The following is a 21735-nucleotide window of genomic DNA, read 5'->3' as shown; positions in this document are numbered from 1 at the left end:
TATTTCCTGCTCTGACCAAGTCTTTTGAGATGATGCCGAAGAGGAAATTAGGCTCAAAGTCTAAGCTACCAGCTGAGCAATGATATCAATTTATTTAGAAAATTTTCTTGTCAGTATCTTATTACTCCAGTTAGTTATCTGCTTAATGGATAGAAAATTATGGATATAAATATAATTAGCTTTAATAGCAATAAATCTTAAATACTTTACAGTAGTTTTTATTATGTTCAGTACTCATATGTGAATTCACGAACATTATTTAAAATGTGATAAACCACTAGTCATAACCATCATAATCAAAACATTTATTTATTGAAAATTGGATCTGTACCAGACATAGTGCTAAGCCCTTTATATGCATAATCTCATTAACAAATGCCCTAACAGGTGGATGTAAGGAGCTCTAGTTTACAGAGGAGCAACCAGAGTTATTGAGAAGTCCAACCTGACAGCCTCTCCAGAAGCTAGAGCAGAGACCTAAGCCTAGGTCTTTCTTTAACATTCATTTAGCGCTCACTACAAAGCAATGAATGTTCTAAGCTATAAAAATGAGGATTTTTACAAATAACAAAACAAAGACCCTGAGAGGTTTGTTATCTGTCCAAGAACATAGCTAATAAATGGTGGACCCAGGCTCAGACAAATTCTGGATATCCTATGCTTAGGAGTTCTCCCTCTCTGACCTGCTGCAATTGCATTTGAAGTGCAAAGGAGGAAAAGGAGCCACGTTGGGCTAAGCAATTAAGAAGACTGACTTTCTCTGACTGACAATAGACCAGGCCGCTCGAGCAGAGAAAAGGCTGGACTTTGGGCTCCCACATGGTCCCCCTCCACCAGTAGTATCCTATTGTGGGAAACAGTGTGTCCAACCCAGGAGCTGGCACCGGCTCCATCTCTCTCTCTCTCTCTCACCCTCAGGACCACAGTCATCTTTTCGCATCAGTGTGGCATTTTCTGGTCACACTAACTGGGTAGTCCGATTCTCAGGAGACCTGGTTTCTTGTGCTTCTGTCACTGACGACAGGATTTGACCTCACGGAAACTCAAGGTGCAAAGACGCATTTGGCACCTGCTGCGATCCTGAGCGGTTGGTGGTCAGTAGGTGCCAGTTTGCCAAACCTGTTGGAAATCATTCAGCTGCTGCTCCTGCTGACTCACCACAAGCTCCCTCTTGGTGCCCACTGGCATTTCTGGAAACATACTCAGACCCAGACCTAAGGCACCTTCCTGTCTGCAGCCCACCGGCTGCTGTGTTGCCCTGCACCAGGCGCACTCAACCACAACTTTGAAAGGTCAGCCTGTCTTTGTGTCGGCCTTAACATGAGATAACGTGGACATTTCACTCATCTGGCAGATATTTTTAGTCCTTTGTCCAACTTTTGAAAGAATGGAATTTTGGAAATGTTTCGCCTTAGACTTTTAGCATTCCTAGGCTGATCCACTACCCCGGTGAGCCCGTGGTTTCCCCGCTGCACTGATTACGGTAAAAACAGGAGTCATTCTGGGAATTTGTTCAGGTTTTTTTCCAAATCCACTGAGCCTCGCCTCCGACAACACTGCTCTCCGGCGAGTCCCGGCACCAGGTGCTCCGGTCTGGTTAGGCCCCCCGTAGGCCGCCTGACGGAGTCTGGACGCAGTCCAGGTCCCTACCCCGTTCCTGGGTTCTTTCTACCTAACACATAGACTGACCTGTTCTGCGACGCGTTTCCTTTCCTTTTTTATAGACTTTTCTTTCTGACAGTTAAGAGTAGTGCTCAGGTAGAGATTTAGGAAATTAAAGAGTCAGAAGTTTCCAAACACGCTGAGGTCACTTTAAGGATTCAAAGGACACGAGACACCTGCCGGGGGCGGGGGTGGGGAGCCCGTGAGCCGCTCTGCCCTCCCCCAGTCCGGAAATGCCAGCGTCCAACGGGGACCCGAGGCACTCCGAGGCTGGGAGGAGGCGGTGGATACCTGGGTCTGAACCAACTCGGTCCCTCCCCGTTCCTCTGCCCTGTGGCGCAGACTGGCCCTCCCAGCTCCGGAGCGCCGGGCTCCGCGCGCAGCCCCCTGGGGGAAGGTCCGCCCGCAGTCCTACCGGCTACTGGCTGCCCGGAGCTAGCGGGGGCGGGGGCGGGGACCCGGGAACCGGGCGCGCGGACCCGGGAACCGGGCGCGCGGTGAGGGGCGGGGGCGGGAACAAGCGGGGAGGAGCCGGAGGGGCGGGGACCGAGGCAACTAGCCAATCCGCGCGGACTCGGGTTCGCCCAGGCTCCCGACTGGCCGGCGGGAACGGGGGAGCCGCTCCCCACCCCTCGCGGACTTCGGAATTGGCTGGCGGCCTGACGGGCGCCGCGGCCGTAGCGCGTTTCCGCAGTTTGTTGAGCTCCGAGGATGCGCGCCCTGCCAGCCCTGGACGCGCCCCCGAGCGAGCTCCTCCTGTCCCGGGACTCCGGGGCCCCCCGGGCCCGGGACGCGGCGGGGCCGACGCGCAGGAGCGCGGTGGAAAGGCTGGCAGCCGACCGCTCCAAGTACGTGCGGGGCCCGCCGGGAGCCGGCCCAGGCCCGGCTGGCGAGGGCAGCAGCCCCGGGGCGAGCGAAGGGCAGGCGGGCGACTCTCGGCCCCAGGCGCGCGTCCCCGGTCCGGTGGCGCGCAGGGCCATAGCGCGGAAGCCGCTGAGGCCGGACTCGCTGGTTATCTACCGACAGAAATGCGAGTTCGTCCGAGGGTCGGGAGCCGACAGCCCCAGGGGAGGCCTGGTGAAGAAGCTCTTACCGGGGCCGGGCAAGGACAAGACGCCGGGGTCCCCCGGCACGTCCCGGATGGGAGAGGAGGGCGGGGCCGGGGCCCAGGAGGCCGCCCCGACCGAGCCCGGCCCAGTCGCGGCTCCCGCGGTGCCAGGGCCCTCCGCGCCCCCGGTCCCCGCCCCGCCGGTCAGGGCGCCCTCCAGAGTTCCGGCTGCGCCCCGGGGTCCGGAGCTGCTCGGGGCGAGGCACAGGGGACTGCAGCGCTCGCAGTCCGACCTCAGCTCGCGCTACTCCGCGTCCTTGGCCGAATGTGACACCTTCTTCCAGTACTGCGGCCTGGAGCCCGAGGTGGTGGAGGCGCTCGGGCGGGAGAACTTCTCCGCCGGGTCGGACCTCGTCGCCCTCAAGGTCCGCAGCGTGAGCGTCGCCACCTCCGACAGTGGCTTCTCCCGGCACAGCAGTGGCGACGAGGGGCTGCAGGAGGGAGAGCTGACGGAGCAGGTGCCCAGCACCACCTCGGTGGTCGAGAGGAACGCCCGCATCATCAAGTGGCTGTACACCTGTAAGAAGGCCAAGGAGACCCCCGGCCAGGGGCTGCAGGGCCCGGCGTGACCGCTGCGCCCCGGGAGACCCGGACCGAGGTTTGCGTCCAGAGAGGCCGGGAAGGGTGTGTGTGTGGCGTGCCCGTGAGGGCTTGGGGAGTGACCGAGCCAGGCAGATCCAGCCTTCTCAAGTAGCGAGGGACCCTAGCGATAGAGACGCAGAGGCTCCTGCGTCAGAGTGGCCTCTGCTGAAGAGCAGAAGGGCCGCCAGGCCAGGTCCCCGCAGGGCCTGCACCAGTTCTTTTGAGTGTGCGGTTTTTGGCTGCCTGGAAAGGTAACTGTGCACACTAACACCATCCCAGTTGGTCTATTATTGTGAAAAGTGGAGAAATTGGGATTATAAATGCTCAGGAAGTGGTTTTACACCTCAGCAGTTATCCTGATTTGAACATAGCCTGAGAGCCCCAGTTACTGTGGGCATCCAGAGCTTTGATGTGAGTTGACCGGTCAGCCTGTGGCCCTGGGGTGGGGCTGCCATCTCCCCTCCAGCAGAAAGGAAGGCTCTGCACTTCCTGGAGGCCTTTACCCAAGTGGGAGGGAGGAGAACTTCTCTACAGGATCTTGTCAGCAGTTTGACATTAATTTAGCTCAGAGATCTGTATTTGGCTAAATTTTGTTCAAATTGTTTTGAGACCTTCGTGCGGTGAGCCGCTGCAGCAGCTTAGTTCACAAGAAGGAGCTTCAGTTTGTTGAACTGGGAGCTGGACGAGATCATAACTAGCATCTTAGAGTTCTACTTGGCAGTATTCTGTATTTTATTTGCCTCTGATGATAATTTGGGAGGTAAATTTCTTCCCCTTGGACATTTCTTCCCCTTGGAACTAAGGAATGCTTATCCTCACTGTCACCTCTGTGGAGAGGGCACTTCCGGGGGTGGTGAAGAGAGGAGGGAAGGTACTTTTTCAGGGTTCTCTTTGGGAGCCAAGATTTTAAACATTACAACATCTTGTTTTCTCTGACCCTGCACTGACAACTTGCTACAGGTGTTTGTGAAATTCACGTGGTGGAAGTAATTTTTCTGCCGTTGAGATGACTAATTGAACACACAGTATCAGTCTTCATCATGGTGAGAAGTCTGCCACAGACATGATGCACACAGCTCACCTGTGTCTGAGGCCTGGAAAAAGCCTAACTTCCCCTAGTGGCCATGGTCTTGGTACGGTTGTGACAATTCGCAAAAACAGAGGAGTTCATTGTTTCTCTTGAACTCAGAAGGGTCATGACTTAAGTGCTCCCTTGTAGTTCATTGAGGATTATTGCATTTCCACTAGGCTGAATCCCCAAGGAATGTATATAGGCGGTCAGAATTTAAACTAAAAGCACACATTAACTTGTACTTTTCACCGGTTGTCTTGGGAACCGAGATGAGTGAATGCTGGCCAGGGTTAGGGTTGGCCATGAACACCCTGATGTGGAGGAAGGAAGCTGCAGGGGCCGGCGTGTCCCAGAGGGATGTTGTGTAGGATGGAGCTCTCAGTGAGGAGTGGGGAGTGCTTCTGGTAGCAACCACTCCCGCACTTCTAGCTTAGGCTCCCATTGTCCATAAAACGAAGGCAGATAGCAGATGCTTTCCAACCTCTACGCTTTATGATTCCATATAGTCAGTAATCTGTATGCCTGTGTTGCACGATTGTAACCCAGAAAAGGAAAACAAAAAAACTGTCATCTATTGTAGTATGTAAAAAGTAAACTTATAAATAAGCTCCTTCCAGGTGGCCAGAGTGCACTGTATTTTATGCAAAGAGTATAGGTAAAATTGGTGGTGCAAATAGTGCTGAAGTAACATAATGGTGCACAAACACACCAAAATAAAACCTGACACCAAAAATATAAAAGCACTCTCCTCTGATCCATCGAAACCCAGCCCCACGCTCACCCGCAGTGCTCCAGTGTGAAAGCCTGAGAGGGAGTTTAGGATTCAGTCCACGAAGTAACTTTCCAAATAACCTTTCCTTTTAGGTCTGAGTCTGTGAAAGATTTAAGAAGGTTGGTTAGCCTGTAAGAACTTTCACTTTTAAGACAGAGAAGTAGTTGAGGCAAGAGGGAAAGTGACACAGGTTTAGGAAACTGCCCAGGGTGAGCCTCTGCAGGAGAACAGAGGTTCACTCACTCACCCTCTCCCTCCCTCTACGTAACTCTGTTTGTTCAAGTGGGGGACGGTGTCACCTGTATCCTGAGCTGTTTCATATTACTGCTCAGAGAAGGGAGATGGAATTGACACGGAACCTGCCCAATTTGCTGTATGTCATTGGCAATCACCAGCACTGTAAAGATTTTCTCTACAAATTTACTCTCCTAGACCCAAAACAGCTCAGGTTATCTGAGCTTCCACCCAGGACACCTAAGGGCTGGCTGCTCGGGGAATTGTGAGGAAGTAATGCATGTCCTTTCTCCAGCTCACTGGGACTGGGATGATGTCTGCCCATGGTCACGGCCCCTCAACTTGCCATTCACAGACACGAAGTCCCCTCTGAAGAAGAGCCAGGAGAGCGCTTAGACCCTTCGCCTTCATTGGTGAGGGTCTTCTGGCAGCTTGAACAAAATGCAGCTGACCTTTTCTCACAGGATTACTTGCCCGAGATTAATTCCATAACTTCTGGAAGCTGTGGAAGCAAGACTACAAGGTGTAATTTTTCTCTAGTTTATCAGGACATTTGTGTTGGAGTCCGTACGGATTCATTTTAAGATTTCATGAAAAATTCAGAAAATTTGAGATGAACAAATATATGCTTTCTAAGTGAAAAAAGAAAACATTTTTTATGGAGGTTTTTGTCTCCTTGCTAGATAGAGATATTATAAAGTAAAATAAAAATAGCCCATCCAGAATTAAATAAAAGGCTCACAAATTTATTACCCCATGGAGTAAAAATATTTGCTTTCCAAAACTGAGAATATCAGAGCTGGAGAATGACTTGTAGAATCTGCATGCAGTCCCACTGGGATCCATTAGTGACAGATAGTTACATGTGGATAATTTTGGTATTCTGTTTCCCAGTGTATAATTCCTGAAAACTGCTCTATCTTTTGCACAGATATATGTTACTGATTTTAATATTGTTATAAAAGAATGGTAACTTGTCCTTTGAATTAATTAGGGATAAACATTGTTCAGTTTTAAGGCAAAAATCTCAGACATTGCCAGCTCTCTTCACATTTTTCTTTGATAGATGTGGGGCAACTGAAAGCTAGGGGGTAGAACTGTCTCACCATCTGCAAAGATGCCATGGGGAGATAGTGCAAACAAACTGGGGCACTCCTGACTTTCTGCTTCTTTCTTTTTTGACTAGATGGGAAGCTCTGTAGTCACCAACTAAGAGTGCATTTTAGGTAAACGAGTGGCTTGAGCTGTAATAAGCCTACCTACTCTGTCTTCAGGCCAGCCCCTGGGCCTTTCAGAGAGATTTGTGTTTGAAAGCGAAGAATCTGTTTGCCTCTAAAAATTTATTTGTACTGCTTGCTTTGTGTTCTGTTTTGTTGTCCAGCTCTGTGCTAGTGGGCACTGGCCTTACCAATCAACATTCAAATAAATTTTTCTTTACTGCCCCAGAAAAAGGCCTGCAGGGAGATGGATGCAGAGAAACCAGATGATAGCTGCTTTTGCTACTGATTTCTTTTCAAAATTTAAAATGTGCAAAGGAGATGTTTAAAATGCAGAAAATATCACAAAACCAAAAACTGCAGGGACCAGACTTTGTAGTTCAATGCTTGGCTTTATAACTTTTGCCTAGACTGGTGTTGATTCACAGCTTTTTCCTTATTCCTCAGGAAGCAAGCCTTCCCGACAGTGGGGACTCCTTGAAGTACGTCTGGATGATTGGGACCCCAGGGCCATCCTCACGGCCAGGTTTTGTCCAGTGTACCCAGGTGTCCATATGATTGCTGTTTTCCCAGGAATAAAGCACACCGTTGAAGAAGCCTAAGCAATTTCAGAAGGTTTGAAGTGCTATGGAGAAGATGGGAACACAGAACTTGGAAATGAGCTGAGTTATAACTGTTATGACACAGCTGTAGCTCTGGAAGATATTTTCTTGTGTTAGGTGGACCTATCCTTGCTTCCAGAGAGCAGCAGAAGAGGGAAAAGCTGCTTGGAAATATTTTCAAGGGCATCTTTTTGAGTGGCTTGCTGATAAAAAGGCACAGTGATACATTTTAATGATATCTAAATTAATTTTAAAAAGAAAAAAAGGCAAAGAGCATGAAAAGCAAACACGAATGCCACGGTATTTACTTCTTCAATCATATTGGATGGATTGGCACCATTTAAATCAAAGTTCTGTGATCATAAGAAGTTATATTCTACACAAATACTATGGCTGACAAAGAGCAAACACATGCCCCGTGTGCATACTCACGCGTGGACCTCAATTTCTAAGCACCACTGCACTGTAAACTACAGTGAATTCCCAAACTGCAACTGATCATCTTATGAAATGAATCAGAAAGCACTTTTAAAACCACTTGAGAGCTGCAAGGCCATTCTGTGAACACCACTCCTGTTGGGTTGTAGCCATGCACAGGTACCATTAAAAGATAAAGAGCTGAAATACTGCTAGGAAACCTTTTATTGTACCTGGACAGTTCCTTGAGAGCTGGCAGAAGAATATTGGAGCTTCCTTCCTTCAGATCAACAGCAGTGGTCCTCTTCTGCAGCACCATTTAGAATGGGCCTCCATGGTTCTCTTGTTCCCAGCTTCCAAAAGGATAAAAAGCCTCGGTTTAGACAGAACATGGACTCACGACATGTGACGTGCCCTGCTCTCTGGTCTAATTCACACACCCACCTATCAGGCAGTCATTCCAAACTTGGCAACACTTCACCCTTCTCTGAAAAGGGTGTGTTTGAGACAAGGGTTAGCCTCTGGGTGTCGGTAAGCAGTTACTGTGACCCTAAATCTGAACCAGCTCATGGCACTCAGAGTAGATATCAGATTCAGAAACTTTTGAGAGGAATTTTCTATCGATGATGACAACCCAAAGAAAATTTGTCACCTGGTCAAAGCTTACAATGTTTTGTCAAAATATGTCCCTTCAAGAATAAAATTATTAGAAGAATTGGGAGGAGAGAGAAATAGGTTTCTCCATGGTAAAATATTTTATAAACCAATTTTGATATATTCATGTATTTGTTTAATATTGTATTCTATTTTTGTAACTGTTTTACTGTGAGAATAGGTCCTTGAGTTACTTAAATATTTATTTTTACATAGTTATTGGTCTTCAAATAGTTTTCCTACACTTCATATGGTTTTTGTTTTTATCAGGATAATTTTAAATCATTCTCTCCTTGGTTATCTTTTTGTATGTTGTTTAATTGAATTTCAAAATTTGACCGTAAGCAGAGGGTTCACTACTCTATAAAGTGCTCCGTACTCTAGGGATTTGTTCTTAAGTAAAACACAGATGCGCGTTTGGGGAGGCTCTGTTGGCTGATGGATGTACCTCTGTCAATGTAGTCTCTAGAAAGACAAAGATTCCCTGCTCTAAGAAATGTTTCCCTTTTGTTTTTTTTAAAATGCTGCTGTTTTGCTGTTCACTGGATTACACTTAGAAGATAATGTCAAAGATGAAAGGAGTTTTCTTTTTTTCTTTTTTTTTTTTTTTTGCGGTACGCGGGCCCCTCACTGCCGTGGCCTCTCCCGTTGCGGAGCACAGGCTCCGGATGCGCAGGCTCAGCGGCCGTGGCTCACGGGCCCAGCCGCTCCGCGGCACGTGGGAACCTCCCAGAACGGGGCACGAACCCGTGTCCCCTGCATCGGCAGGCGGACTCTCAACCACTGCGCCACCAGGGAAGCCTGAGAGGAGTTTTCTTTAAAGGACCTTTTCATATATGCAGTTCCCTTGTTTACACATTCCATTAATTTTATATGTGAATGCTTTAAGTAAAATTCTTATGTGCCTTTCTATTGTCAGAATAGGATGAACCGAAACCTAGCTCAGATTTATCTGAGATCAAAATGGTGCGGACTCTACCATCCATGTAATAGATGAAAAAGAGAAAAACAAATTGGTTACCATTTAAAAGCACCAAGATTTTTGAGAAGCATTTGCACTTCAGTGGAGGCGACTCCTGGAAGGAGCTGTCAGGAACAGGGTATCCCCAGACCCCAGCAGGATGGGTTAAGGCTCCCTCTTGTCCGTTCAGATTCATGCCTAAGCTCCGGGCCTGAGTGTGTGGTTGGAGGCCAGAGGTCCTTTCCTAACTGAATTACCCCAATTTGCTGAGTGACTTTGAGAAAATCAAACTTTGTAGCTCAATCTGAATGAAAAAGCTTGTAATTGCTTTTCACTATTGCTACAAAATAGCTTCTTTTGTTCACAAAAGAATAGCTTCTCAGGTAATATGATTAAGCACAATGGAGAGAAAAAAATATTGATACAGCATGGAAAATATCTTGAGAGTATCTGTTTCATTAATACATGGGTACAGGTCAGCAGTGCCTCAGAGTGGAAGGTATTTATGTAACTGGAAAGTTTCCTCACTATATACTGATGCATGTAGTTTCTAAACCGCTGGTCACTGACACTGGATACAAAGAAGGCTTTATCAAACGTTGCCCTTTTCAGTGGGTTAAAGGTGCAGTGCTGTAGTTGGTGATTCCATAAAATATCAGGCCCAGACAATTGTTATGGCTGTTTCTGAATAGAGTTCATTTTTTCTGCACACTACTTGCGACATGAGTGCAATATTGTATATTCTGTATCAAAGAAATAAAGTATTTTTTATCATTTTTAGTATTACTTTATGAATTTGTACAATGTGAAAAAACTGAAGCAAGAGTGTGCTTATTATAATTACTCAAATCTTTGGCTTTCTCCCTTTTTTCTTAATATCATCTCAGCAGATTATCAGTAGAAATGAGGGGCGCATTCTAAAACTTGACCCAGGAGAGCTGCGTGGTGTCTGAAGTCTCCAGTTCTCCCTGGAGATGGAATGCAATAAAAATAGTTTGAATATTTAGCACGTTGGTTTTCTTTGTTTCATCAGTCTTTTGTTTAAATTTCTTTTCTTCATGGTTTATTAATATTATCATTGTAAACTGGGTCCAAAGATAAAAATGAGAGTGTAGTTTGTAACCTTTCCCGTTAGTTAACTCCTTCATGAAGGCGGACTCTACGTACAGCAGGTTTGCTCTCTGTATCTGCTGGTACTGGAGAGGTAGGCCTGAGCCCGTGGGGAAGTCCAGTCTCTTAATTGCTGATCCGGCTGAGCCAAGCCAGCTGCTTTTTCAGTCCTGCCACATCAGCCACTGCTTATGCACAAATCCACACAAGCATCTAAAGACGGGCTTCTTGAGGAGAATAGTTTACCCTGTATTTCCACGAAGGCCATGGACAAGCCCCCAGGGACTGTAGAAACTCTCTGATTGTAACTGTTCAGAAACTGTCCAGACATTGTGCTCTGTGGCTTCCATCACAGAATCCAACAGCAGCTGTCATTGTCTTCCTTCAGGTAAACATGAGTTCTCACCTTTCTGTTTCCCTTTTTGAAAACTCAATAAGACAGAAGCAATGAAGTGATGCACAGTGGTTAGATGTTTCAACTTTGCTTGCATTTTCTGTGATGAGATAAATTAATTTATATAATAGTTAAACGTTCCAGGTTGGAAATACCAAGCAAGAAGGAAACTGAATTCTCAACCAGGAGCTTATAACTCTGGTTGTGGAAGTAGGAAGGAACAGTTCCTGGGGAGAAAATACAGAAACACCAGGCAATGTGCTCCTATCCAGTAATATTTTCCTCATTTTCTCTGCTACAATGACCCCAATCCTACAATTGTCATCTTTGTGTTATCTCCTTGAAAATTGTCATTAAAATTGAAATGCTTTCTGAAGGGGAGAATGTATTAAACCATTGATAACTATTCATCCTTCAGTCAAAACAGAATATTGATGTCTTTAGAAAGTGAGAACCTGAGCCACAGAAACAGATATGGAAAGACTGGAATCTTGGCTTTAGTATATAGCCTGTGGGATACTCAATTTTGAGCTTAAGTAGGACTCTTACTACAAGTGCCAGAATGGAAATTACGGTATCCACTAAATGCATACCCTGCTGTTGAAACACTCATGGTCCTGAGCAGTAGCGGCTATAATCAAGGACAACCCACTGATGACAGGAAGCAGATTCACCCACGTTCATGTATTGAGGAGCCAGGCACCGCAGTAGGCACTGGGGCTCCCCGGGCGCCCTGCCATGAGTGGCGTGTGTTCTAGGAGGAAGGTCAGATACTCAGTAAAGGGTAGATAGGCCGGCAGTTAGATGACAGACGTGGGAAACACGCAGATGGAAGGTGGGGGAGGGGATAAAGCGGAGTAAAGTCGAGCAGACAGAAGTGAGCCGCGCCATGAGCCAGACTCACGGATTTCAATACGACCCTTCGTTTGGTAGTTTTTATTTATTGGCCAATGTGTCTGAACCATAGATGGAACCCAACGTCCAAATCATATAAAAAGAGCCAAGCTACTGGGAAATAAAACATGCAAGTTACGAATGGTTTATTTTAATCCCTGGAGGCCCTTCATGCTTCAAATTCATGTGAAGTCTAAATTGAATAAAAAGCAGAACGCATTACAAATGGGGCCTCGGGGCTCGGTCTGTATCCAGTCAGAACGGTGTTGGTAAAGGGCTGTGTGGCTTTCCTGGCTCTTAGAGGAAGTCCTCTTTTCAAGTAGAATAAAAAGTCAAGATAGCAAAGAAGCGGTGACTGCCAGAGGTCGGAGCAGGCCCGCTCTCACGAAGGGGCCGTGTTTTCTCTGGTGGCCTCTGAGGCTGTGTCGAAGACACGCCCTTGGAGGTAAACAGCTGGGTGCGGGCCGGGCCTCCTCTGCTTGGCAGTCAGGACTGCAGCACCCGCAGTCTGGAAAGGGGTGCATCCGAAGTGCCAGTAGAGAGCTCTCAGGCCGCTTCCTTGCAGGTGTCAGTCAGGCACCAGAGAGAATGTCCGTGCAGCATCTGCTGAGGTGGGCAGGGACCCGGGACCACAGACCCTCAAAGCTGGAAGGGATGTTAGGATTTGTGTACCACCGCCCCAGCCTCCAGCAGGTGGACGCCCCTGCGTCTGTCCAGGCTCCTTCCCAGCCCTGCCCTGGTTGCTGAACCTGAGCAGGGCAACCAGCTGTCCCTGTTTGGCGGGAACTTTCTGGTGTCCTCGGAGAATCTTCAGTATCCAGCCAGCTGGCAAGATGGGACAGCCTAAGAGGGCACCTTGATTAATACACATCTCCATGCCAAGTTCTCAATTTCACTTTAATTCCCACTCTGAGGAAATCAATGCCCAAATTACCATGAGCACGTGAGAACTCGAAGTTCATGGCATTAAGGGTTTGGCATTTTCACTCTTGCCTTAAGTTAGGGCGGCTTAGGTAGAGTGTTTCCTGTCTGGTGGGGAAGGTCATGTGGTGAAGATAAAGAAGGGTTAGATGCTTCTCTGGTGTTAGCCCTGTTCCTGGGAGCGCCCAGCTCCCTGGAAGAAGCTGGTCAGCACAGCCCAGGAGGGAGCCTGCACTTCCTGGGCACCTGCACCAGGAGCAGGACGAAGCGCTCACCTTGGTTATTCCACCTTAGCCTCACACCAATCTATCAGGATCACCATTTTAACCTGTGAGGTAGCTGAGGTGTGGAGAGATTTAGTAGCTGCTCGGGTCAGAGAACTAATATGCTGGAGAAGTACGAGTATGAACCTAAATCTGCCTGGTTCCAAAAGCAGCCGTATTCTCTCTTTTAAGAAGTAAATGAGAGCCAGAATGCTTGGAGAATTTCATAACTTCTCAAGGGCGCAGAGTGATTCAACAGATCAAAACCTAAGCAGGATTCTGGTCCAAGCAGCCACTCACGCATTACCTGACTGCCCCCATTTCCGTCTGCTGAGCGGCTCCGGTGAGGGTGGCGACACTGCCTCAACGTCTCACACGCTGAGACGGCTCAGGGCAGCGTGCACATGTCCACACTACGGGACAGGCTCTCATGGTGTAGGGTATGTTGGTCATTTTACATGGGATGGCATGTGCCTTAGAAACAGAATCTAAAATAAAGAGAAAATCAGAGGGGGAGCAAGCAAGCTGTGCCAGAAGAGCTTGGGACAGTGAGGCAAAATGCCAAACTGGGTGACAGCCCACCTGCTGCATCACAAGCTCCACGAACGAGTGTTGCGAATCCAGAGTGCATCCACCTCATGTACATCACAGAATTCCAATGCCAGATAAGAAGCTCGAGGCCTTCTGGATCGTCTCAGCGAAGTCTGGCAGAACCATGATTATTGTAGGGGCTACCCAGCAACTTTTAGGTAAATGAGAAATGGCCACAGTTGTAAAAGGAGGAGGACGAACTCCTTTAAAGCCACTTTGGAGTCCTGGGAACTTCGGCATGTCTTTTGGTTTGTGAAGTTTTTTCAGCAATAGTAAAAGAGAAGAGCAAGATATGCACTAAGTCTCGAGTGCGTTTTAAAGCCACGGCCCACAGCCAACAGTCAACATTTTCCCCATGCAGGTAGAGGCAGAAGGAAGCCTGAGTCACCTTTTCCTGTTGCCTCTGGGCTGAGTGAACTCAGACTTGAAGGCACAGGAAGTCGTTGCACCCACTCTGCCAGCATCCTCAGGATTGCTCACCCAATACTAACCCTGGTCACAGGATGTACTTATGTGGTCAGCGTACTAAACCCGCAGTGGTCCATGTCAGGAACCCTGTCAGAGAGCTACAGGGCCTTTTCCAAGGAACACTTTCTAATAAAAATGCATTTGCAGGAGAGATTAAATTCTGAGCTCTGAAAGAGCGAACGTGAGCGCTGTCCAGACAGTAGAGTGGGAGCTCATTGAAACAGAGGCTTGTAGAAGGCAAGTGCCTCTGGAGCAACTTGGAGAGCAGTAAACCATCTCTCAGTTTCCTTTTTATTAAAAGGTAAATGGGCAGTTTAGAGAGTGAAGAATGTTTTTAAAGGCACTTATGCAGAGGGGACACTGAATAGTTATTATTATTCTCATATTAGTCCCCTAATGATTCAATATATATTTATCATCACTCAATAATTTGTCTAAATATTTATGAACCAGTTTATATATTCAAGCTGCCATCACTTGGTATCATTGTTTTTTTTTTTCTTTTCTGGAGTTCTTCGGGTTTCACAGCTCTGGAACGTGGGATTTGCTAATCGGCTCTGTGTTTAGCTAGCCATTTCCCTGTGTAGAACCTACTTCCAGCAGAAGGGGAATCAGTGGTGATAGGTCCAGTGGGTGTATAAAGTTCTCTCACCACCATGGTTTAGTAAAGAAAGAGTGGGCTAGAATTTCAAAACAGAGAACAAGAAAGAAAGCAAACACATTTTTCTGGTCTAGAGAAAGCACCAAAACTGCACTAGGAAATTCTGAAAAAGTATTGTGGGATTTTTCTGATCATTTAGTGAAATATCTGGAAGCTATGAAGGAATATCAATGGCAAAGCACAGCTACTTTGAACTTATCTAGAAGTTTTAAGTTTACTAGGCTCTCTTGATATTTATTTTCTTATTTGATCTTCGCAAACATCTTTGAGGTAGTTGGGGCAAGTATTGCTACTGCTTCTGTTTTGCAGAGGAGGAAAGAGTCAAGTTACTGACACCTCCATTTAATGATATAATTGGCCTGCAGTTGTGGAGGAGTTATAGAGAATCTATTAGCCTCACTAAATGGTTAAGTGAATCATTCAAGAACTTATCTGAGGACTTCCGGGGAAGATGGCGGAAGAGTAAGACATGGAGATCACCTTCCTCCCCACAGATACACCAGAAATACAGCTACATGTGGAACAACTCCTACAGAACACCTACTGTACGCTGGCAGAAGACCTCAGACCTCCCAAAAGGCAAGAAACTCCCCACGTACCTGGGTAGGGCAAAGCGGAGAGATTCCCGCACAGAGGATCAGTGCCAGCCGGCACTCACCAGCCTGAGAGACTTGTCTGCTCGCCCGCCGGGGCGGGCGGCGCTGGGAGCTGAGGGTCGGGCTTCAGTCGGAACGCAGGGAGAGGACTGGGGTTGGCGGCGTGAACACAGCCTGAAGGGGCTAATGCGCCACAGCTAGCCGGGAGGGAGTCTGGGAAAAAGTTTGGACCTGCCGAAGAGGCAAGAGACTTTTTCTTCCCTCTTTGTTTCCTGGTGCACGAGGAGAGGGGATTAAGAGCGCTGCTTGGAGGAGCTCCAGAGACGGGTGAGAGCCGCGGCTGAAAGCGCGGACCCCAGAGACGGGCGTGGGAAGCTGGGGCTGCTGCCGCTGCCGTGAGGCCTGTGTGCGAGCGCAGGTCACTGTCCACGCCCCCCTTCCATGGAGCCTGTGCAGCCCGTCACTGCAGGGGTCCCAGGATCCAGGGAAGGCTTCCCTGGGAGAACGCACGGCGTGCCTCAAGCTGGTGCAACGTCACGCCGGCCTCTGCCGCTGCAGGCTCCACCCACACTCCATGCCCCTCCCTGCCCCACAGCCTGAGTGAGCCAGAGTCCCCGAACCGGCTGCTCCTTTAACCCTGTCCTGTCTGAGCGAAGAACAGATGCCCTCCAGCGACCTACACGGAGAGGTGGGGCCATATCCAAAGCTGAGACACGGGAGCTGTGAGAACAAAGAAGAGAAAGGGAAATCTCTCCCAGCAGCCTCAGAAGCAACGGATTAAAGCTCCACAATCAACTTGATGTACCCTGCATCTGTGGAATACATGAATAGACAATGAATGATCCCAAATTGAGGAGCCAGGAGTCAGTGCTGTGCCTCTGAGGTGGGAGAGCCAACTTCGGGACACTGGTCCACAAGAGACCTCCCAGCTCCACATAATATCAAACGGCGAAAATCTTCCAGAGATCTCCATCTCAACACCAGCACCCAGCTTCACTCAACGACCAGCAAGCTACAGTGCTGGACACCCTATGCCAAACAACTAGCAAGACAGGAACACAACGCCACCCATTAGCAGAGAGGTGGCCTAAAATCATAAAAAGTCTGCAGACACCCCAAAACACACCACCAGACGTGGACCTGCCCACCAGAAAGACAAGATCCAGCCTCATCCACCAGAACACAGGCAGTAGTCCCCTCCACCAAGAAGCCTACACAACCCACTAAACCAACCTTAGCCACTGGGGACAGACACCAAAAACAACGGGAACTACGAACCTGCAGCCTGCAAAAAGGAGAACCCAAACACAGTAAGATAAGCAAAATGAGAAGACAGAAGAACACACAGCAGGAGAAGGAGCAAGATAAAAACCCACCAGACCTAACAAATGAAGAGGAAATAGGCAGTCTCCCTGAAAAAGAATTCAGAATAATGATAGTAAAGATGATCCAAGATTCTATTTCCAAGATCCAAAATCTTGGAAATAGAATACACAAAATGCAAGAAACAGTTAACAAGGACCTAGAAGAACTAAAGATGAATCAAGCATCGATTAAAAACACAATAAATGAAATGAAAGATACTCTAGATGGGATCAATAGCAGAATAACTGAGGCAGAAGAATGGATAAGTGACGTGGAAGATAAAATAGTGGAAATAACTACTGCAGAGCAGAATAAAGAAAAAAGAATGAAAAGAATTGAGGACAGTCTCAGAGACCTCTGGGACAACATTAAATGCACCAACATTTGAATTATAGGGGTTCCAGAAGAAGAAGAGAAAAAGAAAGGGACTGAGAAAATATTTGAAGAGATTATAGTTGAAAACTTCCCTAATATAGGAAAGGAAACAGTTAATCAAGTCCAGGAGGCACAGAGAGTCCCATACAGAATAAATCCAAGGAGAAACATGCCAAGACACATATTGATCAAACTGTCAAAAATTAAACACAAAGAAATCATATTAAAAGCAGCAAGGGAAAAACAACACATAACACACAAGGGAATCCCCATCAGGTTAACAGCTGATCTCTCAGCAGAAACTCTATAAGCCAGAAGGGAGTGGCAGGACATAATTAAAGTGATGAAGGAGAAAAACCTGCAACCAAGACTACTCTACCCAGCAAGGGTCTCATTCAGATTTGATGGAGAAATTAAAATCTTTACAGACAAGCAAAAGCTGAGAGAGTTCAGCACCACCAAACCAGCTTTACAACAAATGCTAAAGGAACTTCTCTAGGCAAGAAACACAACAGAAGGAAAATACCTACAATAACAAACCCAAAACAATTAAGGAAATGGGAATAGGAACATACATATCAATAATTACCTTACATGTAAATGGACTAAATGCTCCCACCAAAAGACACAGATTGGCTGCATGGATACAAAAACAAGACCCATATATATGCTGTCTACAAGAGACCCACTTCAGACCTAGAGACACATACAGATTGAAAGTAAGGGGATGGAAAAAGATATTCCATGCAAATGGAAATCAAAAGAAAGCTGGAGTAGCAATTCTTATATCAGACAAAATAGACTTTAAAATAAAGACTATTAGAAGAGACAAAGAAGGACACTACATAATGATCAAGGGATTGATCCAAGAAGAAGATATAACAATTGTAAATATTTATGCACCCAACATAGGAGCACCTCAATACATAAGGCAAATACTAACATCCATAAAAGGGGAAATTGACAGTAACACACTCATAGTAGGGGACTTTAACACCCCACTTTCACCAATGGACAGATCATCCAAAATGAAAATAAATAAGGAAACACAAGCTTTAAATGATACATTAAACAAGATGGACTTAATTGATATTTATAGGACATTCCATCCAAAAACAACAGAATACACATTTTTCTCAAGTGCTCATGGAACATTCTCCAGGATAGATCATATCTTGGGTCAGAAATCAAGCCTTGGGAAATTTAAGAAAATTGAAATTGTATCAAGTATCTTTTCCGACCACAATGCTATGAGACTAGACATCAATTACAGGAAAAGATCTGTAAAAAATACAAACACATGGAGGCTAAACAATACACTACTCAATAACGAAGTGATCACTGAAGAAATCAAAGAGGAAATCAAAAAATACCTAGAAACAAATGACAATGGAGACACGACGACCCAAAACCTATGGGATGCAGCAAAAGCAGTTCTAAGGGGGAAGTTTATAGCAATACAATCCCACCTTAAGAAACAGGAAACATCTCAAGTAAACAACCTGACCCTGGACCTAAAGCAATTAGACAAAGAAGAACAAAAAACCCCCAAAGTTAGCAGAAGGAAAGAAATCATAAAGATCAGATCAGAAATAAATGAAAAAGAAATGAAGGAAACAATAGAAAAGATCAACAAACTAAAAGCTGGTTCTTTGAAAAGATAAACAAAATTGATAAACCATTAGCCAGACTCATCAAGAAAAAAAGGGAGAAGACTCAAATCAATAGAATTAGAAATGAAAAAGAAGTAACAACTGACACTGCAGAAATACAAAAGATCATGAGAGATTACTACAAGCAACTCTATGCCAATAAAATGGACAACCTGGAAGAAATGGACAAATTCTTAGAAATGCACAACCTGCCAAGACTGAATCAGGAAGAAATAGAAAATATGAATAGACCAATCACAAGCACTGAAATTGAAACTGTGATTAAAAATCTTCCAACAAACAAAAGCCCAGGACCAGATGGCTTCACAGGCGAATTCTATCAAACATTTAGAGAAGAGCTAACACCTATCCTCCTCAAACTCTTCCAAAATATAGCAGAGGGAGGAGCGTTCCCAAACTCATTCTACGAGGCCACCATCACCTTGATACCAAAACCAGGCAAGGATGTCACAAAGACAAAACTACAGGCCAATATCACTGATGAACATAGATGCAAAAATCCTCAACAAAATACTAGCAAACAGAATCCAACAGCACATTAAAAGGATCATACACCGTGATCAAGTGGGGTTTATTCCAGGAATGCAAGGATTCTTCAATATACGCAAATCAATCAATGTGATACACCATATTAACAAATTGAAGAAGAAAAACCATATGATCATCTCAACAGATGCAGAGAAAGCTTTCGACAAAATTCAACACCCATTTATGATAAAAACCCTCCAGAAAGTAGGCATAGAGGGAACTTTCCTCAACATAATAAAGGCCATATATGACAAACCCACAGCCAACATCATCCTCAATGGTGAAAAACTGAAACCATTTCCACTACGATCAGGAACAAGACAAGGCTGCCCACTCTCACCACTCTTAGTCAACTTAGTTTTGGAAGTTTTAGCCACAGCAATCAGAGAAGAAAAGGAAATAAAAGAATCCAAATTGGAAAAGAAGAAGTAAAGCTGTCACTGTTTGCAGATGACATGATACTATACATAGAGAATCCTAAAGATGCTACCAGAAAACTACTAAAGCTAATCAATGAATTTGGTAAAGTAGCAGGATACAAAATTAATGCACAGAAATCTCTGGCATTCCTGTACACTAGTGATGAAAAATCTGAAAGTGAAATCAAGAAAACACTCCCATTTACCATTGCAACAAAAAGAATAAAATATCTAGGAATAAACCTACCTAAGGAGACAAAAGACCTGTATGCAGAAAATTATAAGACACTGATGAAAGAAATTAAAGATGATACAAATAGATGGAGAGATATACCATGCTCCTGGATTGGAAGACTCAATATTGTGAAAATGACTCTACTACCCAAAGCAATCTACAGATTCAATGCAATCCCTATCAAACTACCACTGGCATTTTTCACAGAACTAGAACAAAAAATTTAAAAATTTGTTTGGAAAAACAAAAGACTCCGAATAGCCAAAGCAATCTTGAGAATGAAAAACATAGTTGGAGGAATCAGGCTCCCTGACTTCAGACTATACTACAAAGCTACAGTAATCAAGACAGTGTGGTACTGGCACAAAAACAGAAAGATAGATCAATGGAACAGGATAGAAAGCCCAGAGATAAACCCATGCACATATGGTCACCTTATCTTTGATAAAGGAGGCAGGAATGTACAGTGGAGAAAGGACAGCCTCTTCAATAAGTGGTGCTGGGAAAACTGGACGGGGACATGTAAAAGTATGAGATTAGATAATTCCCTAACACCATACACAAAAATAAGCTCAAAATGGATTAAAGACCTAAATGTAAGGCCAGAAACTATCAAACTCTTAGAGGAAAACATATGCAGAACACTCTATGACATAAGTCACAGCAAGATCCTTTTGGACCCACCTCCTAGAGAAATGGAAATAAAAACAAAGATAAACAAATGGGACCTAATGAAACTTCAAAGCTTTTGCACAGCAAAGGAAACCATAAACAAGACCAAAAGACAACCCTCAGAATGGGAGAAAATATTTGACAATGAAGCAACTGACAAAGGATTAATCTCCAAAATTTATAAGCAGCTCATGCAGCTCAATAGCAAAAAAACAACCCAATCCAAAAATGGGCAGAAGACTTAAATAGGCATTTCTCCAAAGAAGATATACAGACTGCCAACAAACACATGAAAGAATGCTCAACATCATTAATCATTAGAGAAATGCAAATCGAAACTACAATGAGATATCATCTCACACCAGTCAGAATGGCCATCATCAAGAAATCTAGAAACAATAAATGCTGGAGAGGGTGTGGAGAAAAGGGAACACTCTTGCACTGCTGGTGGGAATGTGAATTGGTACAGCCACTATGGAGAACGGTATGGAGGTTCCTTAAAAAACTAAAAATAGAACTACCATATGACCCAGCAATCCCACTACTAGGCATATACCCTGAGAAAACCATAATTCAAAAAGAGACATGTACCAAAATGTTCATTGCAGCTCTATTCACAATAGCCCCGAGATGGAAACAACCTAAGTGTCCATCATCAGATGAATGGATAAAGAAGATGTGGCACATATATACAATGGAATATTACTCAGCCATAAAAAGAAACGAAACTGAGCTATTTGTAATGAGGTGGATAGACCTAGAGTCTGTCATACAGAGTGAAGTAAGTCAGAAAGAGAAACAAATACCGTATGCTAACACATATATATGGAATTAAAAAAAAATGTCATGAAGAACCTAGGGGTAAAACGGGAATAAAGACACAGACCTACTTGAGAATGGACTTGAGGATATGGGGAGGGGGAAGGGTAAGCTGTGACAAACCGAAAGAGAGGCATGGACATATATACACTACCAAACATAAGGTAGATAGATACTGGGAAGCAGCCGCAGAGCACAGGGAGATCAGCTCGGTGCCTTGTGACCGCCTGGAGGGGTGGGATGGGGAGGGTGGGAGGGAGGGAGATGCATGAGGGAAGGGATGTGGGAACAGATGTATATGTATGACTGATTCACTTTGTTATAAAGCAGAAACTAAAAAAAAAAATTTAAGAAAAAAAAAGAGGGCCTCCCTGGTGGCGCAGTAGTTAAGAGTCCGCCTGCCGATGCAGGGGATACGGGTTCGTGCCCCGGTCTGGGAGGATCCCATATGCCGCGGAGCGGCTGGGCCC

General features: G+C 45.7%; 1 protein-coding gene and 1 long non-coding RNA gene across 3 annotated transcripts in view; one reads left to right on the top strand and one right to left on the bottom strand.

Annotated features, from left to right (window-relative positions):
* Positions 1–2274: 2274 nt before the first annotated feature.
* FAM110C (family with sequence similarity 110 member C) lies at positions 2275–10272 on the top strand. The gene is made up of 2 exons (XM_060117452.1): positions 2275–3368; positions 7095–10272. The coding sequence occupies exon 1, from the start codon at positions 2374–2376 to the stop codon at positions 3337–3339; it is 966 nt and encodes a 321-aa protein (XP_059973435.1). The 5' UTR covers positions 2275–2373; the 3' UTR covers positions 3340–3368; positions 7095–10272.
* Positions 5700–21735, bottom strand: part of LOC132501739 (uncharacterized) — a 54529-nt gene continuing 38493 nt past the window's right edge. Inside the window, exons 3-4 of one of the 2 annotated variants that reach the window (XR_009534301.1) lie at positions 7900–8019; positions 5700–5932 (exon numbers count right to left, since the gene is read on the bottom strand). This is a non-coding gene — a long non-coding RNA (uncharacterized LOC132501739). Of the gene's footprint in view, positions 5933–6964; positions 7273–7899; positions 8020–21735 lie in introns of those variants that run through there. The other variant, XR_009534302.1, reaches the window with a different exon arrangement.

This window comes from Mesoplodon densirostris, chromosome 14, assembly GCF_025265405.1.
Source record: "Mesoplodon densirostris isolate mMesDen1 chromosome 14, mMesDen1 primary haplotype, whole genome shotgun sequence".
Lineage (NCBI taxonomy): Eukaryota > Metazoa > Chordata > Mammalia > Artiodactyla > Ziphiidae > Mesoplodon > Mesoplodon densirostris.
This window is presented reverse-complemented; position numbering and strand designations above follow the sequence as displayed.

Excerpts from the sequence above, each read along its gene's own strand:
- FAM110C (XM_060117452.1), top strand. The coding sequence starts at position 2,374 with ATGCGCGCCCTGCCAGCCCTGGACGCGCCCCCGAGCGAGCTCCTCCTG.